Source organism: Zonotrichia leucophrys, chromosome 3 (genome assembly GCF_028769735.1).
Source record: "Zonotrichia leucophrys gambelii isolate GWCS_2022_RI chromosome 3, RI_Zleu_2.0, whole genome shotgun sequence".
Taxonomy (NCBI): Eukaryota; Metazoa; Chordata; class Aves; order Passeriformes; family Passerellidae; genus Zonotrichia; species Zonotrichia leucophrys.
The window spans coordinates 25,009,096-25,032,768 of record NC_088172.1 but is presented as its reverse complement, the minus strand read 5'-3'; the positions used below and the strand labels follow the sequence as shown (position 1 = coordinate 25,032,768).

The following is a 23,673-nucleotide window of genomic DNA, read 5'->3' as shown; positions in this document are numbered from 1 at the left end:
GAATGGTCATGATATTGAAAAGAGTGCTTTAAATGCAGAAAGTGGATAAAATGCTTCTGAATTAGTGCTGTCATTGAGGGATAATCTCTTGAATTATCAGACTGCTCTCTCACTGTTAGAAGGTTTAATTCTCTTCCCCCTTTTAAATTATTTTTTCGCTTAGAACAAAAGTGTTTTTCTGTCTCTAATTCAAAATAGTTTTTAAACTCTATTTTCAAATATTGATATCCACTAATATAGAAGACTGCAAGAGAATGTGTTTTTTGCCATCTCCAGTCAATGCTATTGTTACAGTAAATAACATTTTGCAGAAACATGTAAATTCTTAGAGTTTGTGTTTAGGCATCCTTGTGCAACGATTTTGTTGCATAAGTGAAAGTTAAAGGCTTGCTTTTCTCTGTATTTGGCTAGTTTTGTATTAGATTTCAGAGTTATTCCCAAATAATACAAGTGAAGCCAAGTATACTCTGCAAGTTCCTTCCAGTAAATGTTAAGACATTTTGCAACCTCACTCTTTTTGCATTCCATGTTTTGAGATGTTCTTTCTACCATGAAAAGGTAGCCTGCTTTCATTTTCCATTATCCAATCCTTCTTGGAAAGCTGGAGAGGCCAAGGGAGAATCTCTGCTTCATACCATTAAGAGAATGATAAAGATTTTTTCTTATTTCATCTTTTTTTTTTCCCCTCTTGCTGACTTACCACCATCACAATTCAAGTGCTAGCAATATCTTAAATAGTTATAAAAATGATACATTTTTATAAAGTAGCAAATCTTGAGTTATTGTAGTTATATGATGACATAAATTCTGTAGCATATTCTATTATCTGCATATCCTCTAATGAAGCCATGTTAAAATGTTTTGAGAACTATTTTAGTTTGGGATTTTTTCTCCTGATTCTAGGTGATAGTTTGCAGCCTTATTTCCTTTGTTTGTATGGGGTAGGTGTTTTTATGTGTGTGTCATCAAGCAAGCATCAATGTTTCTGACCATTAGACATAAAACTTAGGACATTTCTGCTACTGCAGCAATTTGTGAGTGACAGCTACAGGAAGTATGAGAATTTGAGGGTAATATTTTTGTCTTTTTTGATATTGTGAAGACTATTTTGCAGTTCAGCATAGTTTTATAATATCCACTGTGGGTGCAGATGCCATCTAGTAGACTAACAGCACTTCTCCACTGTTCCTTATGCTCAAATTGCTGTCACCATGACCTTCAGGGCCCTTTCTGCAGTGCATTGTTGAACTTTGAGGTACCTGTTGGTTTGTTTTTCCAGCCTGTTTCTGTCCCTCTGATGTTCCGTGAGGTCATTAATGAAGATGCTGAACAGTGCTGGCCACACTGCCAGCTCCTGAGACATACCAGTAGTGACTGGCTCCAGATGACTTTTATGCCACTGACCACAACCCTTTGAGAATTACAGTTCAACCAGTTTTGAGCCCAACCCTCCTGTTCTTCAGTTTGTATATGAGGATGTTGTGGGCCTAAGGCTTGTTAAAGGTAAAGAACATCAACTGCTTTCCCCATTTTTACCAAGCCTGTTTTTAATTTAATTTTCACTGCAGAATGCAATCATATTTGTCAGACATGAGGTCTGACATGTCCTTCATAAATCTCTACTGAGTAGTCCCCGTCACCTCATGTTTAGAAATGTTTTTCAGATTCTCTTGGTCTGTCACCTTCCTGGGGACTAAGGAGAGACTGACTAGTGTATAGATCCTTCTTGCTCATCTTAAATATAGGAATGCCATTTACTTTCTCAAAGTCCTTAGGAACCTCTCTCCAGCACCATGACCTTTTAGAGTTAATTGAAACTGGCCTCATAAATATGTTGGCCATTCCTCAGTTCTTGTGGATGCATTACTAGGATCCAGTTTCTTTAAATATTCCCGAACTTGACTTTTCCACTGGTCTTGGCAGCCTGGGATCCCTCAGTCCTGAGGATAGCCAAGACCTGTCTGCTAGACACTGAACTTATTAAAGTCCTACACAAGGACAAAGGAAACTCCTTCTCATTGTCAGAAGATGGTGTTATCCTTTGCTTCATCCTTCTAGCAGACACCAGCTGCGTTTTGCCACTTTGGTCTACATTCTAATCCTAAACCATAATCTCTCATTTGAGCTGGCAGCTCCATGCACTCTAGTTGCTGACGTTTATAAAGGTGATTGTCCCCTCTCAGCTTCCTGATCCATCCCTCCTAAAGATCGATACCTCCAATCCCAGGGAGATTCTACACACCACTAAGACTCTGTATTTGATATAAACATAAGGGGTACTTGGTCAAAGGAATTGTATCCCATCCCTGAGCTGAAGGTTTGACTGCCAAGGTATTTCTGGGTTTGTATCTATTTGGTTATGTTTTCATAGATTATATGCCTTATATATTAGATTATAAGCCTTTTAGGAAGGAGCTATGTATCTTTCTCCACTTGAGTTCAATAAAAAAATGCCATGACGTTTCTCTCCTGTCAGTGTTTCTGAGGTACATGTAAACAAATGAGAACTGCGTAGTTATTAGCAGCCAACTAATAACATGATGTGTTGTTTGAATGCCCCAAGTTGAGAAAACTACTGACTAGAGTAGGACAATATTTAGTCTTTTTCTCTGGACTTTTTGGATGTGCTAGTTGTTGATATCTTGAACTAAGAAAAATCCCAACCACAACTTACTCTTGTATTAGTAAAAATACCTTTCTTATTGTAGCACTTGTAACTGTCCTAATGAACAGAAAACTGAGTGTATCTCAAAATAATGTATCTAGATAGTAGTTGTTTATAATTATTTTCTTCTACTAATTACTTTTCTTTGATGTGTGAGCACATCTGGAAGCTAGATACCCAAATTTTCTAGTTAATGTAAAGATACAAGCAGATTATGATTCCAAGATCTAAGCTTTGAATCTCAGGTTATTGCTGGGAGAAATTTTCTGTGTGTTGATTGTGGCCACACATCTGAATTTCTATTGAGGGGAAGTACCAAGTGGAGACCATGGAAGGCTGATGTAAGGGGTGGTGAACCTGCCTTTTCCAGCTGAGCTAGTGGTTACAACTTGGTTTGTCAAGCTTGAGGCAGCCAGGTGAACTGCTCGTATTGGATGGAGTGGCATTTGTATTACTGCAAAAGTTATATTTGTCTTTGGAACTCCTAAGGAGTAAAATGGGAATGCTTGGGGTTATATAGATGTACTCTTGAATATGTAACTGTGCCCAGTTCAGCAGGGGAGTGAGTGATCTGCAGTTCCCATCAACTTGTTAAGGAGTACAGTTTTTAAGACTTTGAAATATGAAGTGGGAATTTAAGTGTATTGGTTTCATTTCGCCTTATCTCACTGACAGCTGCCATGGTAGCTCCATGAGACAACTGTTGTGTGTGTTAAAGTAGCAATGTGGACAACGCTGTTCAGCTCTGCTCGCCTTTGTGATGATAGAAGTCAACATGTAAATGTCCCTCATTAAGTTTTATTGGTGTACTGTGCAGCTTTCCTCAGCACAGAGTTAAATCTCACAAATGATTTTATATGGCTAGCCAACGCCTTTTTGCTTGTGTGGTTCTCACAGCTTTTACATTATTGCGCTCAAATGCTGCCTGAAGAGCAGAGTTCAGCTCGCTGGTCTAGCGATGGTTGCCGTTCTTTGCTTGGGCTGTCCCCGTATGGCAGAGTTCCCAACGTGCCATCAGTAAATTTTGACCTCCCTCGAACAGATGTATGTCTGCAGAGGATATCATCAAAAAAGATCTGTGCTGAAACATTGTCTCAAATCGCCTTGGGATAGCATAAGAAGCATCAGACTATTTAAAAGTGCAATTATGCCTTTTCCAATTTGGCTGCCTGCTTTCTGCACACTGTCTCCTGTTCTTCCATAGAAAATGATGGGTTTACCTGTCTCTCCATGTCATACCCCGTGCCTTTGCACACTCTTGGATCGTTCTAGCTGTGTTAGTGTGCAGCAGGCAGGTTTTCAAAACTTCCTTGGACATCTGTATGTACAATGCAAACATACATAACTGTTAGGATAAAGAGTGAGCTGCTGTGTTTCCATGTTTTGTGGGTTTGTTTTGTTTTTATTTTGTTTTGTTTGGTGGGTTTTTTTGAAAATCAATGTCTGGTTTTTGGTAGCTAAAAAGTGCATTTAAATTATGGAAAGAAAAATTAAACTCCTTGTGGCTCGTTATTCCTACATATATCTCACCCTCTGTATTTCAGAAAAAATGTAAAATCAAGGACTACACAGGCTTTTAAAACAAAAGATGAAGTTATTAACCCAGAAAACAAATGGTCTATTTTCCATCTTTTTTTGCTTGTGAAGGACATGATGTTGAATAAACAGAATACAGTTCATTTTTAAATTAATTTATTAAAAATGCTGAAAGGCATATTATTTTTTCAAATAAAATATGCATACCTTGGTAATTTTGCTCTTATTTCTTAATTCTATTAAACTTGAAGAAGCATGTTCACATTGATTGATAAGGAAGAGTGCTGACTGTTTGTCAGTGGAAGGGAGGAGGGTTCTGAGTGCTTGCTGCTTGTTCCTGTCATACTGAGAGCACTAATGGGCACCAGCTGGGCTGTAGCTATAGCAGCTTCACCACTTGAGCCTCGCACAGCACGAGCTGCTGTGGCAATGCTGCAGAAGGGCCTCCTGTGCAGATTTAGGAAGTACACACTTCAGTTGTTGTTCCCTGGGCAACAGAATAACCGCAGACAGCTGGCTTTGCACCACCTGAGCTGATCAAAGAGCAAACCCTGTCAGGCACTGATACTTCAGCTCCTCCAGCTTTAGTGTGAATGTCTGCAGGCAGTGATGTAGGAAGCACTGTCATTCAGGTTTCAAGGTTAAACACAGGGGAATGAAGTAGTGACAGCAAAAATATGAAAACATTGCTCTTGTAGATAGTGCAGTCAGGTGTGTATAGCTATTGGTGATCAAGAATTAACTTTAAAATATTAAATTACTGATGTACATATGAAATATCTTTTAGAATTATTCATAAAGAGACTGGGAGGCTAGCAATAATTGTCTTGAATTTCGGGAGAAGGAAGAACAACCAAGGCTGATAGATCGTGTTTTTCATTAAGAAAGACCATAAAGAATGATTGAACATAAAGATTAAAGTAGTATGTAAAATGATATGGCTGTGAAGAACCTATATCTGGTTTGCTGGAAGCTTCTGACAGGTCAGGACTGCAGCAGCATGGTGGGCTTTATTCAGCGAGCGATGCCAGAAGCATGAAAGGTGAATGACTGAGCACTAGTGAACTGTAACATTGTCCATTGTGGACTGTATAATTGGGATTAAGGATTGAATATGTTGGATGAGAGTGGAGGGGTAGGAGGGGCAGGTGGTAATGTCTGTAAATGTCCCCTGAACTCTTTTCTTGTACTTCCTTTATATTATAGTAATATCCACTTAACCCTTTGCTTAAGAGGGGTGCTAACTTCTTAAAGTAATGTTTTAAACTTTGTTGTGAAATAATAATGATTATTTTTAATTATTCCTCTTAAAATAAGTTTCTCCTTTATTTTTTTCTAATATCTGTATTTACTTCAAAAGGTAGTAGCTTCCCTTTTGCAGAAGCAGCTTCGGGGAGTGAACATGGGTGAAGGGTAATACTGACTTTTAGTGAGTCCTGAGCATGCATCTGTCCACACCTAAAACAGGAAGGAGAACAGATTTGGTGTGTTTCTAAATGTACTTAGTCCTCATTTGCTGAAACTGCAGAATATTGATTAGTATCCACACTTCCACTGAGGGTTTGGTTTTTTATATTCCATATATTCTTTGAATTTTTTGTATTTCATATTTATTTTAGTAACATTTGATTAAAGTCTCTCTAAAGTAGTTTCCGGTGGGGTTTTTGCCTTTGGTTTTGTTGGGGATTTTTTTGGTTTGCTTTGGGGACGAATTAGACTGTGTATTTCTTGTTTGGCTCTTCTGATTTACTGCATCAGTGGTCCAGATATCAGTTAGTTTCTTAGTATGTTTACTGAGGTTGCATGTTAAGTCCTTTTAAAAACTTATTTATTAAAGGGAATAAATTAAGAAGACTGTATAAACAGATTTTATTGTATCTGATGTTCAGTTGTATTCTTTGTAGTTTTGCAGTCTGTGACATTTTCTGAAGGAATCCTTATAAGAATTCTGAATTACTTAAAATTTTAAGTTTGTCTGTCTAAGTCTGGAAATGTGCTAAAGCTCACTTCTTTCATTCTGCAAGTCTTTAACTGTAGGAATTGCTGATGCGAAATCAAGAGCAATGTGAAGTACATAGGCTATCCCTTCTAGCTTTAAAAACTACCAGTTCATAAAAAAATTGTAATTTTCTACAGCAGCAGGAATGACTTTCAGTGTCCTGAACAACTGTACTGCATCTGGAATTAGCAGTGTTCTTATATCCACAGATTTTTAGTTTTGCATCCAGTACAGAAATGATTGTGTTGTTTTTAAGGGATGTCTACTGGCTACCGTGTTCAGCAGCAGCAGCAGCAGTGCAGTGAATTGATTTGTTGTGTGTGAAGGAACTTTATCAAGGTGTAACAGCTACCTGTAGCTAACCTTACAGTGTTTCTTTTTGAACTCTGGTCAGTAACTTCTTGTTATTTTTAAATTTCAGGCAGGTATTTTTTCCCCAGGCTTATTTCTCACTCTTAATTTAAGTTGGAGCAGTTCTCCAAGGGGAACAGTGTTTGGATGAAGATATAATAATAAATGGAATCCCATAATAAATGGGATGTCCCACCAATCTACAGCTTTTGCTTTTTTTTCTGTGTTGGAAACAGCTGGTAATATAAAGCTAAAAATTGTCATGGAAATAGTCCTCATTGAGAAGTCCTTTTGGTACTGCAGGGAAAATTGGTATTAACTGACCGTGTTGTGAGCCTTTGCAAATTGCACACTCTGTATCTAGAGGGTTTTCTTGCTTGCTCAACTTGTAAAGTAGGCACCAACGATGGCCTCATGTTCTATAGCCATGATTATCTCTTAGGCTTTGGCTGAACTCAACAAAGTTTGAACTCAGCAAAGTTTATTTCTTACATTTGATTACTGTACCCCTTTTGCTACCAGTTTAATGTGTAGTTGCTTCCTAATTCAGTGCTGTCAAAGTATGGGATTACTTGTTTATTCCTTAAATTCTGTTTTGCCTGTTTTAAGCCTGGATCATTTCAACAGAACTAGGTAGATGAAACTATGTGCAGTCACTCTAGCAGATATTATCCTCTGCCCAGGATATAATATTGGTGGACTTGGGGAAATGGTGCATAACAGAGGATTGTTGTAGTTGGAACAAGTACATTTAACTCCATCCTTAGCTGTACATAGCAAAAATACACTGAAGATGTGTGATGAATTTGATAAGGGATGAGAAGGAACAAATATTTCCCCCTCTTGAATGAGGATGAATAAATATGACAAAGATTCAATCGTTCATTGTCTCGTTTCTGGATCATTTAATGTGAACAATGCGTGAGGAATACAGAGGGACATCCTTCTTTAAACCTTTGACTTACTCTCTGTGAAAGTTCAGTAGTGCTTAGTAAACCTTGTAACATTTTTCTTAATATACTCAGTGATAAAACTTCAACATAACCTTATCTGTTCTCTTCTGCATTGGTGCTGTGACAAATAAAAATTCTTGTTTCAATATGAAGCAGGGATGCAAAAAATGGTTTTCAACTAAAGGAAGGCATAGATGCACGACATAGAGACACCATGTTTTTACCTTGTTTTTCTTTCTTTTACAGAATAACTGCCATTGCCATTTAAATATTAGTTTCATACTTGTCTTTTAGCATTTTAAAGAGATAATGTAAGAGCTGGTAGATAAAAACATTGTCATTTTGTATGCATATGTGCAGTAATGTGATGTGAAGATAGTAAAAGATGGGAAAACCTGGAGTTTCTTTTTGCCTGTAGGCATTTCAGATAAGCATTGGCACTACAGAGGTGGTAGTGAAATTACCTACTAACATTGGATTTTTACATTTTCATATGATCACTTGGGAAATAAGGCTATATGGGTAATGCCACAAATACTGTATACTGTTAGTGAGCTTTTCATGTGGCCATGGGAAGCTTGTGGGACTTAGATTTCAATGTGGTGAGAATTCCTGTTTGTGTTTGTGGATTTTGTGTTTGTAGGTTTGTAGCTAGTGGTTATTCTATTAAGAGGAATTGTGACCCAGAAAAGACTCCACTTCATCTATCAGAAGAATGGCACTTTGACTCAGCACTTAGATTTGCCCTCTCTTTTACAAGAGAGAAAATGGTATATTTTAAAAAGTTCCTTATAAAGGTAGATTAAGCCTTCCTTAAGGCCAGCCACATCTAAAATTCTCTGGGCGGCTCTGGGAATTCCAATTTTGGTGTCACACATCTGGGAATTAACGAAGTGTCAGAACTCTCCAAGGAGAAGTTAGTAGTGCTCTGAATAAAGTCTTTATTCTACAGATTTCAGCCGTGTATCTAATTCCAGAATTTCTCCAAAGTTTAAAATTAGAATATTTGCAATGCGCATACAGTTGTTCAAGATGGATGGACATTCAGCAGCTGGAAAGTGGTGTATCACTTTCTGTGAGCATCATCAAACCCAGCTGAAAGCAGAGGATAACGTCTTGCTGAGTGTCAAAGTTTTGTTCTTGTTGGCTTTTAGTGTTATACCTTTCTGACATGCAATTTAATTTATCTTCCACCACTAGTCCCAGTGAAGTAAAACAGGCATGGAACTGCACAAAATTCTGCATATGAAATTCTGCACCAACCTGTACTTCAGTTTTCAAACCACCAAAGTGTTATAGGAGGCTGGATCACCTCAAGTTTCTGGGGGATTTTTCTCTCAGTATATATACACACATGCATATTCAGTCTTCAAAATGATGGTTGTTTAATTGTTTTAGGGTTTTCAGTCTGGAAATCTTATTGTGCAAAAAGGTAATACTCCAGTTTGAAGAATCTAAAATACCATTTCAAGGCTGTCTTTAAGATTGTGGTGCTGCGGTTAGAGGAAAGATGTCTTGAGAATGTTTTTCCCCACCTTCCTCCATCTAAAACCTTTACTGCACAAAGCAGCAATACTTGCAATTTCAATCTTTTTATGGAATATAAATTTGATATTGCACTTCAGTCTTTGATTTTCAGTCTTCCCTCAACTGATTTGGCCTATGTGGAAGTAATTTATTGTTTGTTAAGGATGAGGATTCATATTATATGGTACCTGTGTAATTACTCATTTCTCTTGCTTACGACAAAGAGAGCTCAGTACTACAGAGTTTGTTACAGGGATTTGTTTCCTTTTCTTTTCTGGTATTCAGAAGAAAGCTAAATTTGTCCATTGTATATTTAAAAGTTTGGTGCTTTATGGGTGTGTGTATATGACATGTTCTCACTGCTTCTTGAACAGATGCAGGGCATTGAAATGTTAATGCTCCATGTTTTACCAACCAGAGTTTGAAATAATTTTGGGACCACCTAGCCATCTACTAGCAAGAAAAGTTGAAACCATAAGAGTGTGGTCTGTTGTAACTTGTCAGAAAAAATATGGTGTAGGTGGTGATCATGCAAGTTTTACAGGGCTTCACAATTATCAGAGAATTTTAAGAAAAGTGGAATAACAGCAGATTTTTATAAATCAAATGAGAAATCTGAATTGAAACTGAACCAGGATAATGAAACATCCATGTTGGCTATTGCTGTCAAAAACATGATATGTCAAACATGATAAGGAAGGGGTCCATGGAAAGGGTCCCTGTTTGGTTTCTGTATTCAGATACCTGCTATGTAAGATGGCCTTCATAATCTCATTATATTTGCATATATTCTAGTAGAAGTAATTTTAAGTTTATCAAAAGTGAACAATACTTAAAATCAGTCTCTATCCCTTTAAAAATCTGGCTGCATAAAAATTTCTATTTGTTAGCTAGCGTGTAAAATTCAGCCACAAAAAACATCCCAAAAAAAATTCCCCAAAAACATCCAAAAAAACCTCCAAACCAAGCTAACCCAAACTACACTCCTCCATCCCAAAGCTACTTCAGAAGTGATAGTTGATTCTTCATTTTTAATTATGTCATCAATCATACCATAAATTTTAAGAATTGGGCTCACCACTGATTACTAGTTGAAACCTTGTAGGTTAAATTTCAACTAAAAAGAAAAAGGTAATATTTATTAGGTAATTCTTGGGGAATATAGGACCTATCAGTGTATTCAAAAGTGTTTTGTGCAGAGTACTTTTTTTTTTTTTAATCTGTTTCCTGAATATTAAGTTTCTTTGTGACATTTTAAAGTTCTCCTAAGACTCGCAGTGCTGTGCTGGAGAGGAAGGATGGCTTGAGGAGCATGTAGTTTGTTTTCCATTATTTGCTTTTGTGATTCTCTGCCATGATCTTAATGATAGTGGAAAAGCAAATGCTTTATATGCATGGTACAGACCTTTCAGTAGTTATAATCTACCAGAAACTGTTCATTACTGATCTGTCACATTGAACTGAAACATTTTATAAGTCTCCCCTTTTTTAGCTATATTGCACTTTAAGTTATTTATTACTTGCATGGTGTACAGAGCACACTGTGTGTTGGTTTGCCCTTTCCTAAGGAAAGGTAGCCATGCACTGCTGCTTTCTTCTCTTCCTCAGTGGCATGTGGATCTAGAGTAAACAATTTGCCTGGAATGATTTGGAAATAGCCGTTTAGTTAGTATGCTTTACATTTAGCAAAAGTTCAATTAAGTGTTAATAAATAAGGGATTTTCTATCATCTTTAGATGTATGGTCTCCTTTTACTGTATTCAACTTGTATATCCAAATAACAGAACAGTTATGTGCATCATACATATAATTTGTGCTTAGCACAATCTATCAAATATCCAGGGATTGTGTGTTCTGAATTCATATAAAGTCTTCCTCCTATTCCTGTTTCCTGTTGCAGAAATGGCTTTTTTTTTTCCCCTCCAGGTTTCACCTAATGACCTTTTTTTTTAAAATTTCATGTGACTGCATTTTAAACATTTCTTCATTCTTGTATTCAGGACTTACTATGTATCAGTTACTTTTTGTCCTATTCTGTGTTGTTTGGCTGCCTCTTTTTCCATATAGAATATCCAGATTGGTGACCTTTATAATACATGGTTTTTTCCTCTGTTAGTATCATTTTAGCCTGAGAAGGACTTTTCAGTGTCCTTGCTTCCTCTTGAAAACACTCTCATTACATGCAGCTGCTGCCAGTTTCCTTCCACTGATGAAGTTGGTCGTGTTTGCTCATGGCTCTGTAATCAGACACTCTTGACTAAAATCATCTAAAATGTACTTGGAGACAGGGGCCTGTAAAATGACCTCAGAAGAGAAGATGTATAATTTCTTGCTGCTTGTCCTCTGGACTTCTCCTGTAGCTCGTCCTGCAGCCAGCAGTTGCTCCCCCTGCTTTTGCTCACCGTGGCTGTGGCTGGTTCCTTTGTTCCCGCTGGAGTGAATCGCACCGACCTGTTCATCCTCACTGAACCCTGCCCCAGTGGCTGGAACAGTGTGAACATATGCACTGCTGCTCTGCTCTCCTCCCATTCTGCACTGCTACAAATTGCTATATTGGGTGATGGGCACTGCCATATGTGTGCAGACCATATGGTATTTTCTGCTCAATCTACAGTTGCCTTGTTTTTCATACACTGTAATACTTTGCTATATGCATGTAAGTTCAGTTTGTCTTTTGGAAGCCATTTTTGTTTGCTGGGGTTAGAGGCATATACTTACTTGGGAAACCTAATTTTGCAATAAGCAGTTGCTGGTAGTAAAGGATATGAGATAACGCTCTGGATTAAACTGGAGATAGCTGTTAGAAGTATTTAAATGATGTCTGTATCTTTACTGTTAAGGAATCAAGCAATGTAACTTGTCATATTCATTAATATCAGTATGGGGAATGAAACTTGGAAAGCATGCGTCCCAAAGAGTTTTCATGAGCACCTAATTTTGCTTTAGTTCAGGAAGACACATGTCAAATACATGCTAATTATGAGTTCTGCAGCACCTTGACTGCTGACTTGAAGTTTGCGTCTGTAGCCACTTTCTGCATTCTTTGAATTCATCTTGGTATAAGATTTTTAAATATTTCAAACAGCAGATGTGCATTGCTTATAGATTTGTGTAAATGTTGGTGCGGTGTGTACAAAATGCATCTCCCATACAATGATCTGTTGACATTATTCTCTGTTGCTTAGCTTCAGACACTAAAGTCATGACATGTGCTGCTGTTTGGAGGATGCCGAAGGAATTGGAATCAGGCAGTCATGAATCCCCTGATGATTCATCAAGCAACACTCAAACCCTGGAGCTACTCTGTCACCTTGACAACACAGCCCATGGCAATATGGCCTGGTAGGATTCTGCATATTTTATATTTCTAGAAAAAGCCTAAAGGATAGACCCATGCTGTTAGTTTTGTGCAGATTTATATTGAAGAAACTATGCTATGCACCTTAAAAGTATTCCATCTTCTAAAAAAAGTATAAATTGGATTTTTAGTCCCAGATGTTTCATAGATTAAAAACATATATTAAAGTCCTGCAAGCACATATGGAGTAACAGCCTGTGTACTGCTTGAATGTGTTTTTCCCCACCTGCCCCCATCTAAAGCCTTTGTTGCACAAAGGTATAATACTTAGAATTTGAATATTTTGGAATGTAAATTTGATGTTGCATGTAAGTTTTTCTTTTTTAGTCTTTACTCAACTGATTTAGTGTGAGTAATTTATTGTTTTATAAGGAAAAGAATTCATTATGTTACATGATGCCTGTGTAACTACTCTTTATCTGTTGTATAAGTCAAGACAAGGAGAGCTGCAATACAGCAAGAGATTATTACAGAAGTTTGTTCCCCTTTCTGTTATTTAAGAGGAAGTTGAATTTGTCCATTATGTATTTGCAAGTTTGGTGCTTTATGGATGTGGATATATGACATGTTCCCACTGCTTCCTGACCAGATGCAGGACACAGAAGTTTTAAGCATCCATTTCTAGCCACAGATGTCTGGTTTGAGCCTTGCAGATTAAATTTTAACCAAAGAAAAAGGGTAAATTGGAGATGCTATTTATTAGGCAGGTCTTGAAAAGATAGGACATATCAGTGCGTTCAAAATGTATAGATGACTTTTTTCCTAACATACAGGTTTTCTGAGTATTCAATTTCTTCATTGTAGCATCCTTTAATTCTTTACTGCATATTTTAATATGAGTAGTCCTCCTTGTAATTATTTTAATATTTAATTTCACTTTTTATTGTGGACACTTTTTGATAACTAATATTCCCTACTAAATTGGAGAGATTTTGTTGTTTGTTTTAATCTTTAGAGCTTTGTGCTTTTTGTCTTTTAATTTTCCATAATCAGTTTCTGTCAGATGCCGGAATGCCAGAACTTTGTATGGTAGCTAGATCACTAAAGGATGAATAGGAGGCATGTAACTGCTTTATTATATGAATTATATGAATGCCCAGAATTTGTTTTTTCTCTAATAACAGCTGATAACAAGCTCATGAGCAGTTTTCAGTCATCTGCTATCTGATTTTGTTCAGTACTTAGTGCTTACAAATATCTACTGCTATTTAATGCCCTTTACCTATGTGCCTGTGTATATATATGCATGGAGATTTAAAAATAAGAGAATACTTGGCATTAGTACTCCTCAAATCATCTCAGGAAAGCACAGCTGAGTTAGAGGATCTTGCTTTAGAGCAGACTTTTCTATTCCCTTCTCATGCATATTGGACACAATTCATAAATGAGTAAATTAGGCCTTTTGTGCTAAATGTGTCACATAAAGGCCACACCCCAATGAGTGGTGTGTTGTCTGCAAATGGCAAGGTAAATTTCTTTGTATTACACTACTTAAGTGTGTAGAAAAACATGAAGCCCTTAGACAGTAACCATTTGGTTGCTGCTGGAACCAAACAGGAATCAGAAAAGCCATTTTTGTCAGTGCAAAGTATAAACACTTCTCAAACCACAATGTAAGGCCAGTGTTCTGGTGTACGCAACCACTGTGAGATCAGTGGTGGTCTTACACCATATACTTGCAGTAAGAAGGATCTGTCATTTGCCTTGCCATTAGAGCACACATACCCTTTATGTTTTGCCTGGAAAACCACAGCCTGAATGCTGGATCCGAGTTTAGTGCAAACATGATCCACACCATGCTGGAGCAGTGTGAATACAGCCATGAATGACTGGATACAGGCTTCATTTTTAAAGTTAATTTTGACTATTATTAGTCTGAATGCATGCTAAAAAAGATTAAATAAAAAACTGGGCTTCTATCATATCTTTATATGCAGGGCCTGGAGGAGTGGGCAGAGTTGCCAGTACTGTTTAGAGATGGAGCGTGTAATGTTGGTGTCAACCTTTGTGACAGTGGCTCCAGATAGCAGCTTGTAGCAAGATATTTTTTGTGTGTCTTGGTATCCATTGCACAGATGCTTCATGAGATTTATGGATCTGGTTGCAGATCATAAGTAATTGAGTTTTGATTTTAAATCAGGAAAAAAAGCAAAACTATCTTGAACATGCAACTGGTTATATATTCTAGCATCTACCATCATCCTCAGGGCTTTATTTGCTTGTAGTTTTTCTCATGTTTACCCTGCTTTGCTTCCTTCCTTATCATGCTTGTAGTTTTTCTCATGTTTACCCTGCTTTACTTCCTTCCTTATCATGCTTTTTTCAGGGTAAGCCTGGTAGCTGAAATTTACCTCACAGATTTTTGTTTCTAGTATCATGCACTAAGAAACACAAGGGGTGAATTTTTTTCTAGGTCTGGTGTGTCAGGAATTAGTTTTGTTCAACTCTGTGCTGATGTTAAGAACTGATTCTGCATTTTTTACCTTTCTCATCTCCTTTATGGAATTCTGTGCTCCAATTTCTCTGAAATTTTTCACTAAAAACCAGCAGAGACATGCTTAATACCAGTTCTCTTTTGTAAACCAAGACCAAAAGGGGGTTTTTAATTGATTGTGACTAAACCTTTAACTTTACTGTTGTGTTACTGAACACTATGCCCTTCCCACTCAAGATCTATTGAAATAATTTCCTAGTCTTAACAAAACCTTTGCAAAAATCTAATATCCAAGACATTACAGGAAAATGAAAAAGAAATTTGCTTTTCTACGGTTCCATTTTATCTAGATTGCATGAGTTACTGTGTTTAAAAATTAAGCATAACCTTTCATTTTTAATATCTGACGTTGTTTAGTGACTCCAAGCTTTGAATTTGGGACTCATCAGCATTTTTACTCAAACTCTTGTATGGCATGAAGAGAGTTCAGAAAATTAAACAGATGCTTAAATTAGGCCAACAAATAGGCCTGTTAATTGTTCTGTTTGATTCTAGTCTAAGATTTTTTCATTCTCTGCCTGCTGTTCCTCATGTAAGCCAAAATGGAAGGATTTCAAGTGCAAAAATCCTGGGTGAATTACTTTCAGTGTGGAAAACCCCAGATACACACAGAAATTTGTGTGTTTAAAAAGAAAAAAGTCTTTTCAACAAATACCTTCTGTAGATAAGTGTATGTATTCATAGACAGTTAAAGCCATATGAGAGTAAGCATGTTGGTCTATGCAATGTTGTGAGATTCAACTAAAGGAACTTGCCACTGGTTATCTTGCAAGAAGCAGTTCTGTCCAAAGTACTTTCTGTATAGGAGAGGCCAAGGAAATGGGACAGCAGTTAATGAGATTTTGATTATTCCTCTGAGTGCAGCATGGAGGAATCCTTAGACCTCTTGCCTGGTAAACCCCTGAAGACTTGTATTTTAGTATTTAGAATAGTAACCTCCTGTTCTCCCTCAGTTTTTGCTGCAGACTCTTTTGTTAGTAGACTTGACAGGATAGTCCTTGGAGAAAGAAGATACTACAGACCATAAGAGAAAGTATAATCTGTGAGATCTTGAATTCATAACACAGCAGGGAGTTTCTCTTGATTCTGCTGGAAGCAGGCTTGCCTCTCAATGCTTAGCATCTTACTTTTTGCTTTCCAAAGGTGGCAGATATAAAATAGGGTAGATCCTGTTCAGTACTAAGCTATCTACTTCCAAAGAGAGGGGAACAAGTGAAGTAAGTTGGATTGTGATCTAAATGTGGAATGAAATGAAAATAAATAAGGGGAAGTGTTAGATGAACAGTGAAATACAACTGTAGAGGGAAAATTAATGGAGGTTACAGAGGCAATATAAGTGGAGACTCAATTCTGAGAAATCTGTAAGGTGAGGAGTGAAGAATTCATGTTCTATGTAGAGCACAAGAGCTGCTAAAAATTGTTTGAAAGGGATTAATGAATATGTTAGTAATAATGATAGATTACTTCATTAGGCTGCTTTACTAGCTCAGGTTGAATTTTTTTTTTTTTTTGGTGTATCCCACTCAATCAATCCTAGATATGAACATGCAAATATTACCATATCTAAGAGACTGTAGAGAGGAAGAGAAATTATCAATTCTTTAGAGTCACAGATGTTTCAAGAACTCCAGGATGTTTATCACTAAAATATTAAATTAGAACTTTGAATTCACAAAGGAGCAAGCTATTATAAATGAGCTGTTCTCACAGATTTTAAATACTTAGATTTTATTTGGCATTTTATTGAAGGTCTCCAAGTAGAGTACAGAGAAGTACCGTCTCTTCCTTGGCCATACACAGTACAAATCAACCTCATTAAGGCTGGCTTTTTACAGAAGTACAAAATTCGCTCTTATAGTCCTTTCAACTTGAGTAGAAATTTAATACATAACATTTTATTGCTTCATCATGTTCATTCCATTAATGCACACAGTCACCTGCTCAAAGTTAGGCTCATTCATAATTGATGCCCTGTAGACAGATGACTGAAATCCAGTAGTGTTTTACTTAATTTTTTGGCCTTTAAATTTATTTTAAAAAACCCAAAAGTCCACAAAATCAAGCCATCCCAAAACATTTTCAAGTAAAAAAGTCAAGTAAGAGAATATGAAACTCACAAGTGAAAACGGTGCTTTTAATAGCTCTAACACTTTCATGTGTTATTCAGGTATCACTTCTCTTTCCTGTCAGATGTTGGTGATGTTACTTCTTCTCTAAAACTCCTTGTAGGCTTCAGAATATATATGTGTAAAAGTTCTACCTTAGGATTTCATTAAAAAAAAAAAAAGAGAAAGTCTAAAATAATTTAATACTTCGTACCTAATGAATATAAACCTGAAAGTAACAATACTTTTAGAACCATCATATGGTCTTGAATATGTGGTACAGTAACTGTTAGAGATGTTTCATAGCAAAGGCATGTAATAAATGCAATCATAAGTTTTTTAATCTTACCTTATTTTAACACTTCGTATGTCCTACTACCTGGAATATAATTGTGAGGACAGAGCTCCCTCTGATATTTGTATAGAGGTTTCTTTGAGAGTGTCAGGATTGTCAGTTCCATATTCTAGAATATAAAATTAACTCTGTATTTTTGAGTGGGGGGTGAGGGAGGCTGGGTTGTAACAGCTGCCCAGCAGGTATTAATTGTATCTTCACATGATGCACAAAATTTCAGAGCCATCTGAAATTGTCAGCATTTAAGGATAATTCTTCACACTTGGTTCATTCCACATATTCCATCGGCCATTTCTGATATTACAGTAAGTATAGAGACAGTTTTTTTGGACTAACTTACTAAGTGACAGCTTTCACTGGGGATGTATCTTAACAACTTCTTATCAGTGCTGATAATGCCCTTTATATTTTGATCCTTTCTAAGATGGTAAAAGTTTAAACTGTATTCATGTCTCTCTTCTCTTCATAATTCCACGTGGTCCTGAATTCTTAACAGGATTTTGGTCTCTTGAATCTTTGATTTGCCTTTATTGTAAATAAAATAATTTATTATATATAAATACAAATGTTCAGTGTTCAACCATTAGATGACTTTCTTACATTTAAAATATGTCTCAAACCAGCAGAGAAATTTAGAATACTCATTTTCTCATTTTCATTCCATTGAATGTTTGTGGGAATTTTGAGTGGTTGGTATTGTGTAATTTTAAAAGTTAGAGCTCTTCAATGTAATCATTTTTCTAGGGAATAAATGTGATTGATTAATTGGATACTGAAATAGTATAACTTTGTATTATATGCCCTGTTTATTATGTTAGCTTTTAATCAGAATTTGACTCCACTCATGTAAAGAGGGAAACTTAGTCAAGCTAAAATCTGACACTGAAGCAAGTACTAAAGGGAAAAGTAATTATTTGTTTGTTTTTGTGAACTTACTATATGTATTCGGTTAACTTATAACTTCTAATAAGTTAAATAGATTCCATATGCTTGAATGAAAATTAGTTTTTATGAGCTCTTTGCAGCTGTTTTTGTTTAGTTTAGAATCATAAATCATGATACAGAAAATAGTGCAGAAATTGTGTTACTCTGCTAGTTAAAAAAAGGGGTTTGGAGAATAGTATTTTACTTTTCCATCCCAACTTGAACATAGTTCAGTTTCTGTTCTTACCATATTCCCCAGTGTTACTACTTAGTTAGTTGAGATCTTTCCCCACTGAAAGAAAATTTCGCTGTTTTTAAAAGGGGTTTTCTTCCTCTTTGTAATGTCACTTAAGCTATTCATACCACTAAAAAAATGAGGGTTGAAGTCTGCCTCAGCTGATTTTGCAGGTGAAATAGATACTTCTGTTCATTCTACTACTATTCTTTTTGTTGTAATAGTTTTATGTTCAGTCTTACTGAATTGCTTAAGATGTTAGTGGGAAATGTTAAAGAAAAACAGTGTTGGAGAACTGTGAAAAAATCAGTTATGCAGGAAAAATTTAAATGTTCATGAGGAACTAACTGAACAGGTGCCCCTGTTTTCTTGGTATCAGACTCCAGTTTGCTCTCCAAAGCCCCGTTAAGAATTTATTATTTAGAATATTTATCCCTTAGAGTAGAATTCTTTCCAGCACAGTATTCTGGGATGACTATAGATGTAGCAATGTTGCTGCTGACACTTGCTTATGCAGTAGTTAAAAATTCAGGGTGTTGAAATGTCTTTTGGATGCCTATTGGATGAAATAATTGATCCTTGTACATTTGTGATCAAGTGTATCTATTTGGTAAAATGTCTGTGAGACCTGAAGGGGTGCCCTGCAGCCTCCCACCGTCCATCCATCCCAGTGTTCGTGCTCCAGCTATGGTGCTGGAGAGGTAAATTAGGGAGACCACATCAGTTACAGTCCCAGCTGCTTCTTGCAGTCTCTTCACCTCAAATTCCCCCAGAATTATCAGCTGCTGGATTAGAGGTGTTAGAGGGTACATCTGTGCTAGGTCTGTGTAAACCTTTAGCATTCTGTTCTTCTGATCAGGAGTGGTGATTTTCTTCAACTATCAATGCAGATCTAGGCAACCTAGATCATCTTAGGCACATGTTTTAAATCACTGGAGAAATATACTTAGAGGAATATTCTGCTTTCTTAGCTTTGAAAAATTCCTTATGAAAACACTCAAATTGTCCCTCTCAAAGGTAGATAGGTTTTTTTTAAGGTAAGTCTGCAGAGATTGTTTTTGTAAATAAGTTTGTTTCAGCCCTTAATTTTTGCCTTAGTATGTGGAAAAAAATATTGTCATCCTGAGGCCTCCAGAGGCTGGACAAGAGTTTTACCTGTGTGTTTTCCTGACAGACACTGATACTACAAAAATGCTTTTCCTAGACTGACTACCTTACTTGAGCTGCAGACAAGCCAGTAATATGTTTCTTTCCTGACGTGTCAAACATCCATAATATTCACTTGCAAGTTTTTTAAGCCCTGTTCAAGCAACAGAATAGAAATGGTGTCTGTGGCAGCAGCTGCTTCATGGATAGTGTGTCATATATATGATAATTTAATTTTAAAAAAATTTAGAAAGAAGTGATTTTTCTCTGGCACCTCCCTTGTTGGGATACTTTTTTATTTGTAAAGCAGTTTAATTTTTCTGAATATAATAATAACACAGGAGTGAAAATAAAGCCCAGCTGCCCTTGGGATTCATGTCCAAAATAACCCTTCATTTTTTTAATTCTCACTGATTAGCAGCTTTTTAGCTAAAATGTTCACCTTACCTTCTAGGTTTTTTTTAGGAAGCTGTGGTTCTCGTTTCACCACATCTTCAGTTGCACTCTGAATTAGATCTCAATGTCTGAGAATTTTTAGATGAAGTGTAACTTCAAGTCTCAACTGCAAGTCTCCCTGCAGCAGACTTCAGTAAAATAGCCAGAACTGTAAAATAGCCAGAACTGATTTTATTCAGAAATGTGGCTGTTTTGTAGAGCACTTGAGTAGGGAACAAGATCATGGGTTCCAGGTTGTACTTCGTCTCATCTCCTGCCTCTTAGAATTAATGTCCTGATTATCTGATAAGCAAGAGTAATCTTTAAATTGGAATCATTGTAATGCAAAACTGGCACAATATTTGAGTTCTTAATATGTGAATTTTTCTGGTGGGCTGCATGGAAGCTGCAGGATAGTCTGCTGAGTTACCAAATGCATGGGTATATTTTCCATTTTTCAGTGCATGAGTTTTCAGTCCAGCCAAATTTTTCTATTAATAGAAATAAGTGGTTGTCACTTCTGTAATTGCAGTTAAGCAGTAGTTAATGCTTGCTTTGTCCAACAGTTGTGGCATAACTGCAGTTCATGTCAATGAAAGTGTATGCATATTGGTTTTTTTCTTCCTTTGTCTATAATGGAGGACTTTGTATTGTTCTTTTGTAAAAGTTCAGTATGTTTATTGATAAAAGTGTTAACTGTCTTTGCAGCATGGGAGAAGATAGTGGGTTCCTTTCATGTGTGCATTTGAGTGAATATTTTAAATACTCTTATTTTTTGCTAAGGTAATGTTCTCTTTAGGATTTAATTTTATTTTTTTATACTAAAAACTACTACTGCAAGCTTTATTGAAGCATCCTGAGTTAGATGATAACAAAACAGATAAAATACAACATATATAATTGCTTGTCTTCTGTTTATAGATTATTTAAAGAGCAACCGTGAAGTTGCACTCAGTTTCTGCTCTAGGGCAGGGATCGGGAGGGCTTTTGGGGGGACCATGAGACCTCCATCACCTTTCCTGGGGGGAAGGGGCCCCACAGCTGAGCTCTGCACAACAGAGGATGGGCAGTCGCTGCCTCTCACCAGAGGTTTGTGCACCACGCACCCAAAGCCTCTCTCCCCCCACCCTTTGGTGTGAGGGTCTGTGTGAGCCTGGCAGCTGGCAGCCCTGGGCTGTGGTCTCCAGCTTGATCCCTCTGGGAATGTGTTCTTCTTCCCAGCCCAGGCCTGAGTCACTTGATCTCCATCAACGTGCAGCCCAAGGCTCCATTCAGGGTTTGGGTGGTTTTCTTTGCAGCTTTTATACAGTTTTGCTGTAATAGGCAAAAGTCTTTCATGAAGATGTTCAAGCCATAAATTGTAACATTTCAGTCTCCAACCATCCTGTTACTGAATTGATTCACACAAAAAGCAAAACAAACTAAAAAACTTGGGTCTAGTCATGGCCTGCTGCTAAACTTCAAGCAGTGAGACTTCAGCTAGGCTCTAAAGATGAAAACAGCATATCAAATGCTTTTAGATAGCTGAGGTTTGTCTTAAAATGGAAAGAAGTTTCTCCATTAACCTATTGATACTAAAGTTATGATCTCTACCCTCAGGTATATTGTTGGTCTAAAATTATTGGGAGGCTGTAAAACTTGGTTGCAAAAGTGTTAGAAAATTACAAAAACAGAAGGCTATTCTCATAAAATGACAAGTATTCTTTCAATCCTGCTCTTACCTCCAGCAAGTTTATTAAGGTTAGAGTGCGTAGTTAGTGGAGCTGCCCCTACTGACTGGTTTAAATATGCTGCTTTTCATAGACAGAATAAGAGAGGAGCACTGATTTCTTGCATTCCTTCCTGTATAGCATAAAGTGAATCACAGGTTAAAAGTATATGCTGACTAAGTCATGATGACAGCTGAAGAGTTGGAAGAAGTTTGCATCAAAACTAAGGCTTATGATTTTTGGTGCACCTTCAAAAAGCATGCATAACAATCCATATGAACAACTCTGAGGTTTCAAACTAAAGCCTTCTAAAATTAGTATACATCAAGGTCTCTGGTTGTATTTCTATGTATGCAGAATGACTGCTACAAGTTGCTAGTTAATGGCAGATTTTGGACTTAAAATATATGATGGATTTCATCTAAAGGAAACCAGAAGGAATGTGGTTTAACATATTTTGGTATAGATTAGATCCACAGAATTAAAATGGCTTTCTAGTTCAAATTCTGATGGATTTTACTGTTGTTTTTCTGTTTCTGTTTTGCAGTGTTATGTGGGAGCCAATGGGAGATGGTAAAAAGATTATTTCACTGGCTGATAACAACATATTATTGTGGGATTTGCAGGAAAGTTCAGCCAAAGCTGTGGTAAGAAGTTTTCTTTAACAAAACATGCTATACTTGAATATAGTCAAAACAGCAGCATTCCTTAGCTTAGAATTTGCTAATCTTTTAACTATTCCTTCAGAAGTATCTCGTTGCCTATAAGGTAGGTGGGGGAAATGAGTATTCTACGATTGTCTTATTCAAGAGTGTTTAAGAGTGGTATTTTAGTACCCGTCGGTAGTGGGTAAATGTTTTCTTTGTTCTAGAGTTCCCCTTACTGTCCTTCTGCTTTTATAGTGAGAAATCTAGAATAAAGCAGTTCTCATTTGGTGAATGTCTACAAGTGGAAAAATTAATGATCAGTCAAGCCAAAGGTTGCTGAATTCAGATAATGGTGTAGTAACTCACATTGGTTAATACCATGCAGCTCTTTATTTAATTTACAACTCTTGATTGTATAAGCATATTATAAGTTTCTCTCTTTGCTATGTACTGATTTGAATTTTCAATGTTAGTTTAATTTAGTAATATACAGTTTATTCAGATTATTTCACTTATTGTTAAAAATCTTATGTTCAGGAACATATATAAAAAGTGTCATTAGCATAGATTTTTGTCTGATTATGCCATATGATAGAATATATGTAGAATGATTCCATGTAGTCATTTAGATCAGTGTCTGTGCTTATAAATGGAAACTTGTTATGCCAAGGACGTTGCTATTCAATTGATCTGTTGTCACCTTTAACTCCTTAGGTCAGGGTTAATTCTTTTCCTGGATGCACAGAATCAGTTTTTTCAACTTAGTCAATACACTGTGTCCTAAAATCTTTCCTGTTTATATCACCTGAATGCATGCAAATAGATGACAACGTAATATAATATAGTTTAATACTTTGTGTTTATAATTAAGCCCTTTGGGTTCCTTCTCTAGATGAGAAACTTTAGGGGTTTTTCTCACCTGCAACTTCAATAGTTGTTATGTTGCCTTCCAAGGCTTCAAATTAGTATTTGTTTTTATGAAATTGATGTTGAGAGTTTGTGACAGCCTACCTCCAGGAGCTTGTCTGTCAGGCAATGTATCCCCTGCATTACACCTGCATTAATTAGTATTTCTTTCCTAATGTCTGCATACTACACAAACCTTTCTGCAATACTGAAAAAGTACTTTGGGTTGGTACTGCTTCCATGCTATGGGTCCTCATGTCTCTTTGAAGTACTGAGACTGCTAGGCAAATTAGCCTAGCTTAACTTTTCCCCTTCTCCTACTTTCACT

At 36.7% G+C, this 23,673-nt stretch overlaps 1 protein-coding gene across 2 annotated transcripts in view; it reads left to right on the top strand.

Moving 5' to 3' along the window:
- Nucleotides 1-23,673, top strand: part of EIPR1 (EARP complex and GARP complex interacting protein 1) — a 72,820-nt gene that overhangs the window by 23,842 nt on the left and 25,305 nt on the right. For both annotated transcript variants that reach the window (XM_064707672.1, XM_064707671.1), the window contains exons 4-5: nt 12,217-12,373; nt 22,340-22,439. In XM_064707672.1, the coding sequence (XP_064563742.1) occupies nt 12,217-12,373; nt 22,340-22,439 (257 nt within the window). The remainder of the gene's footprint in view (nt 1-12,216; nt 12,374-22,339; nt 22,440-23,673) is intronic.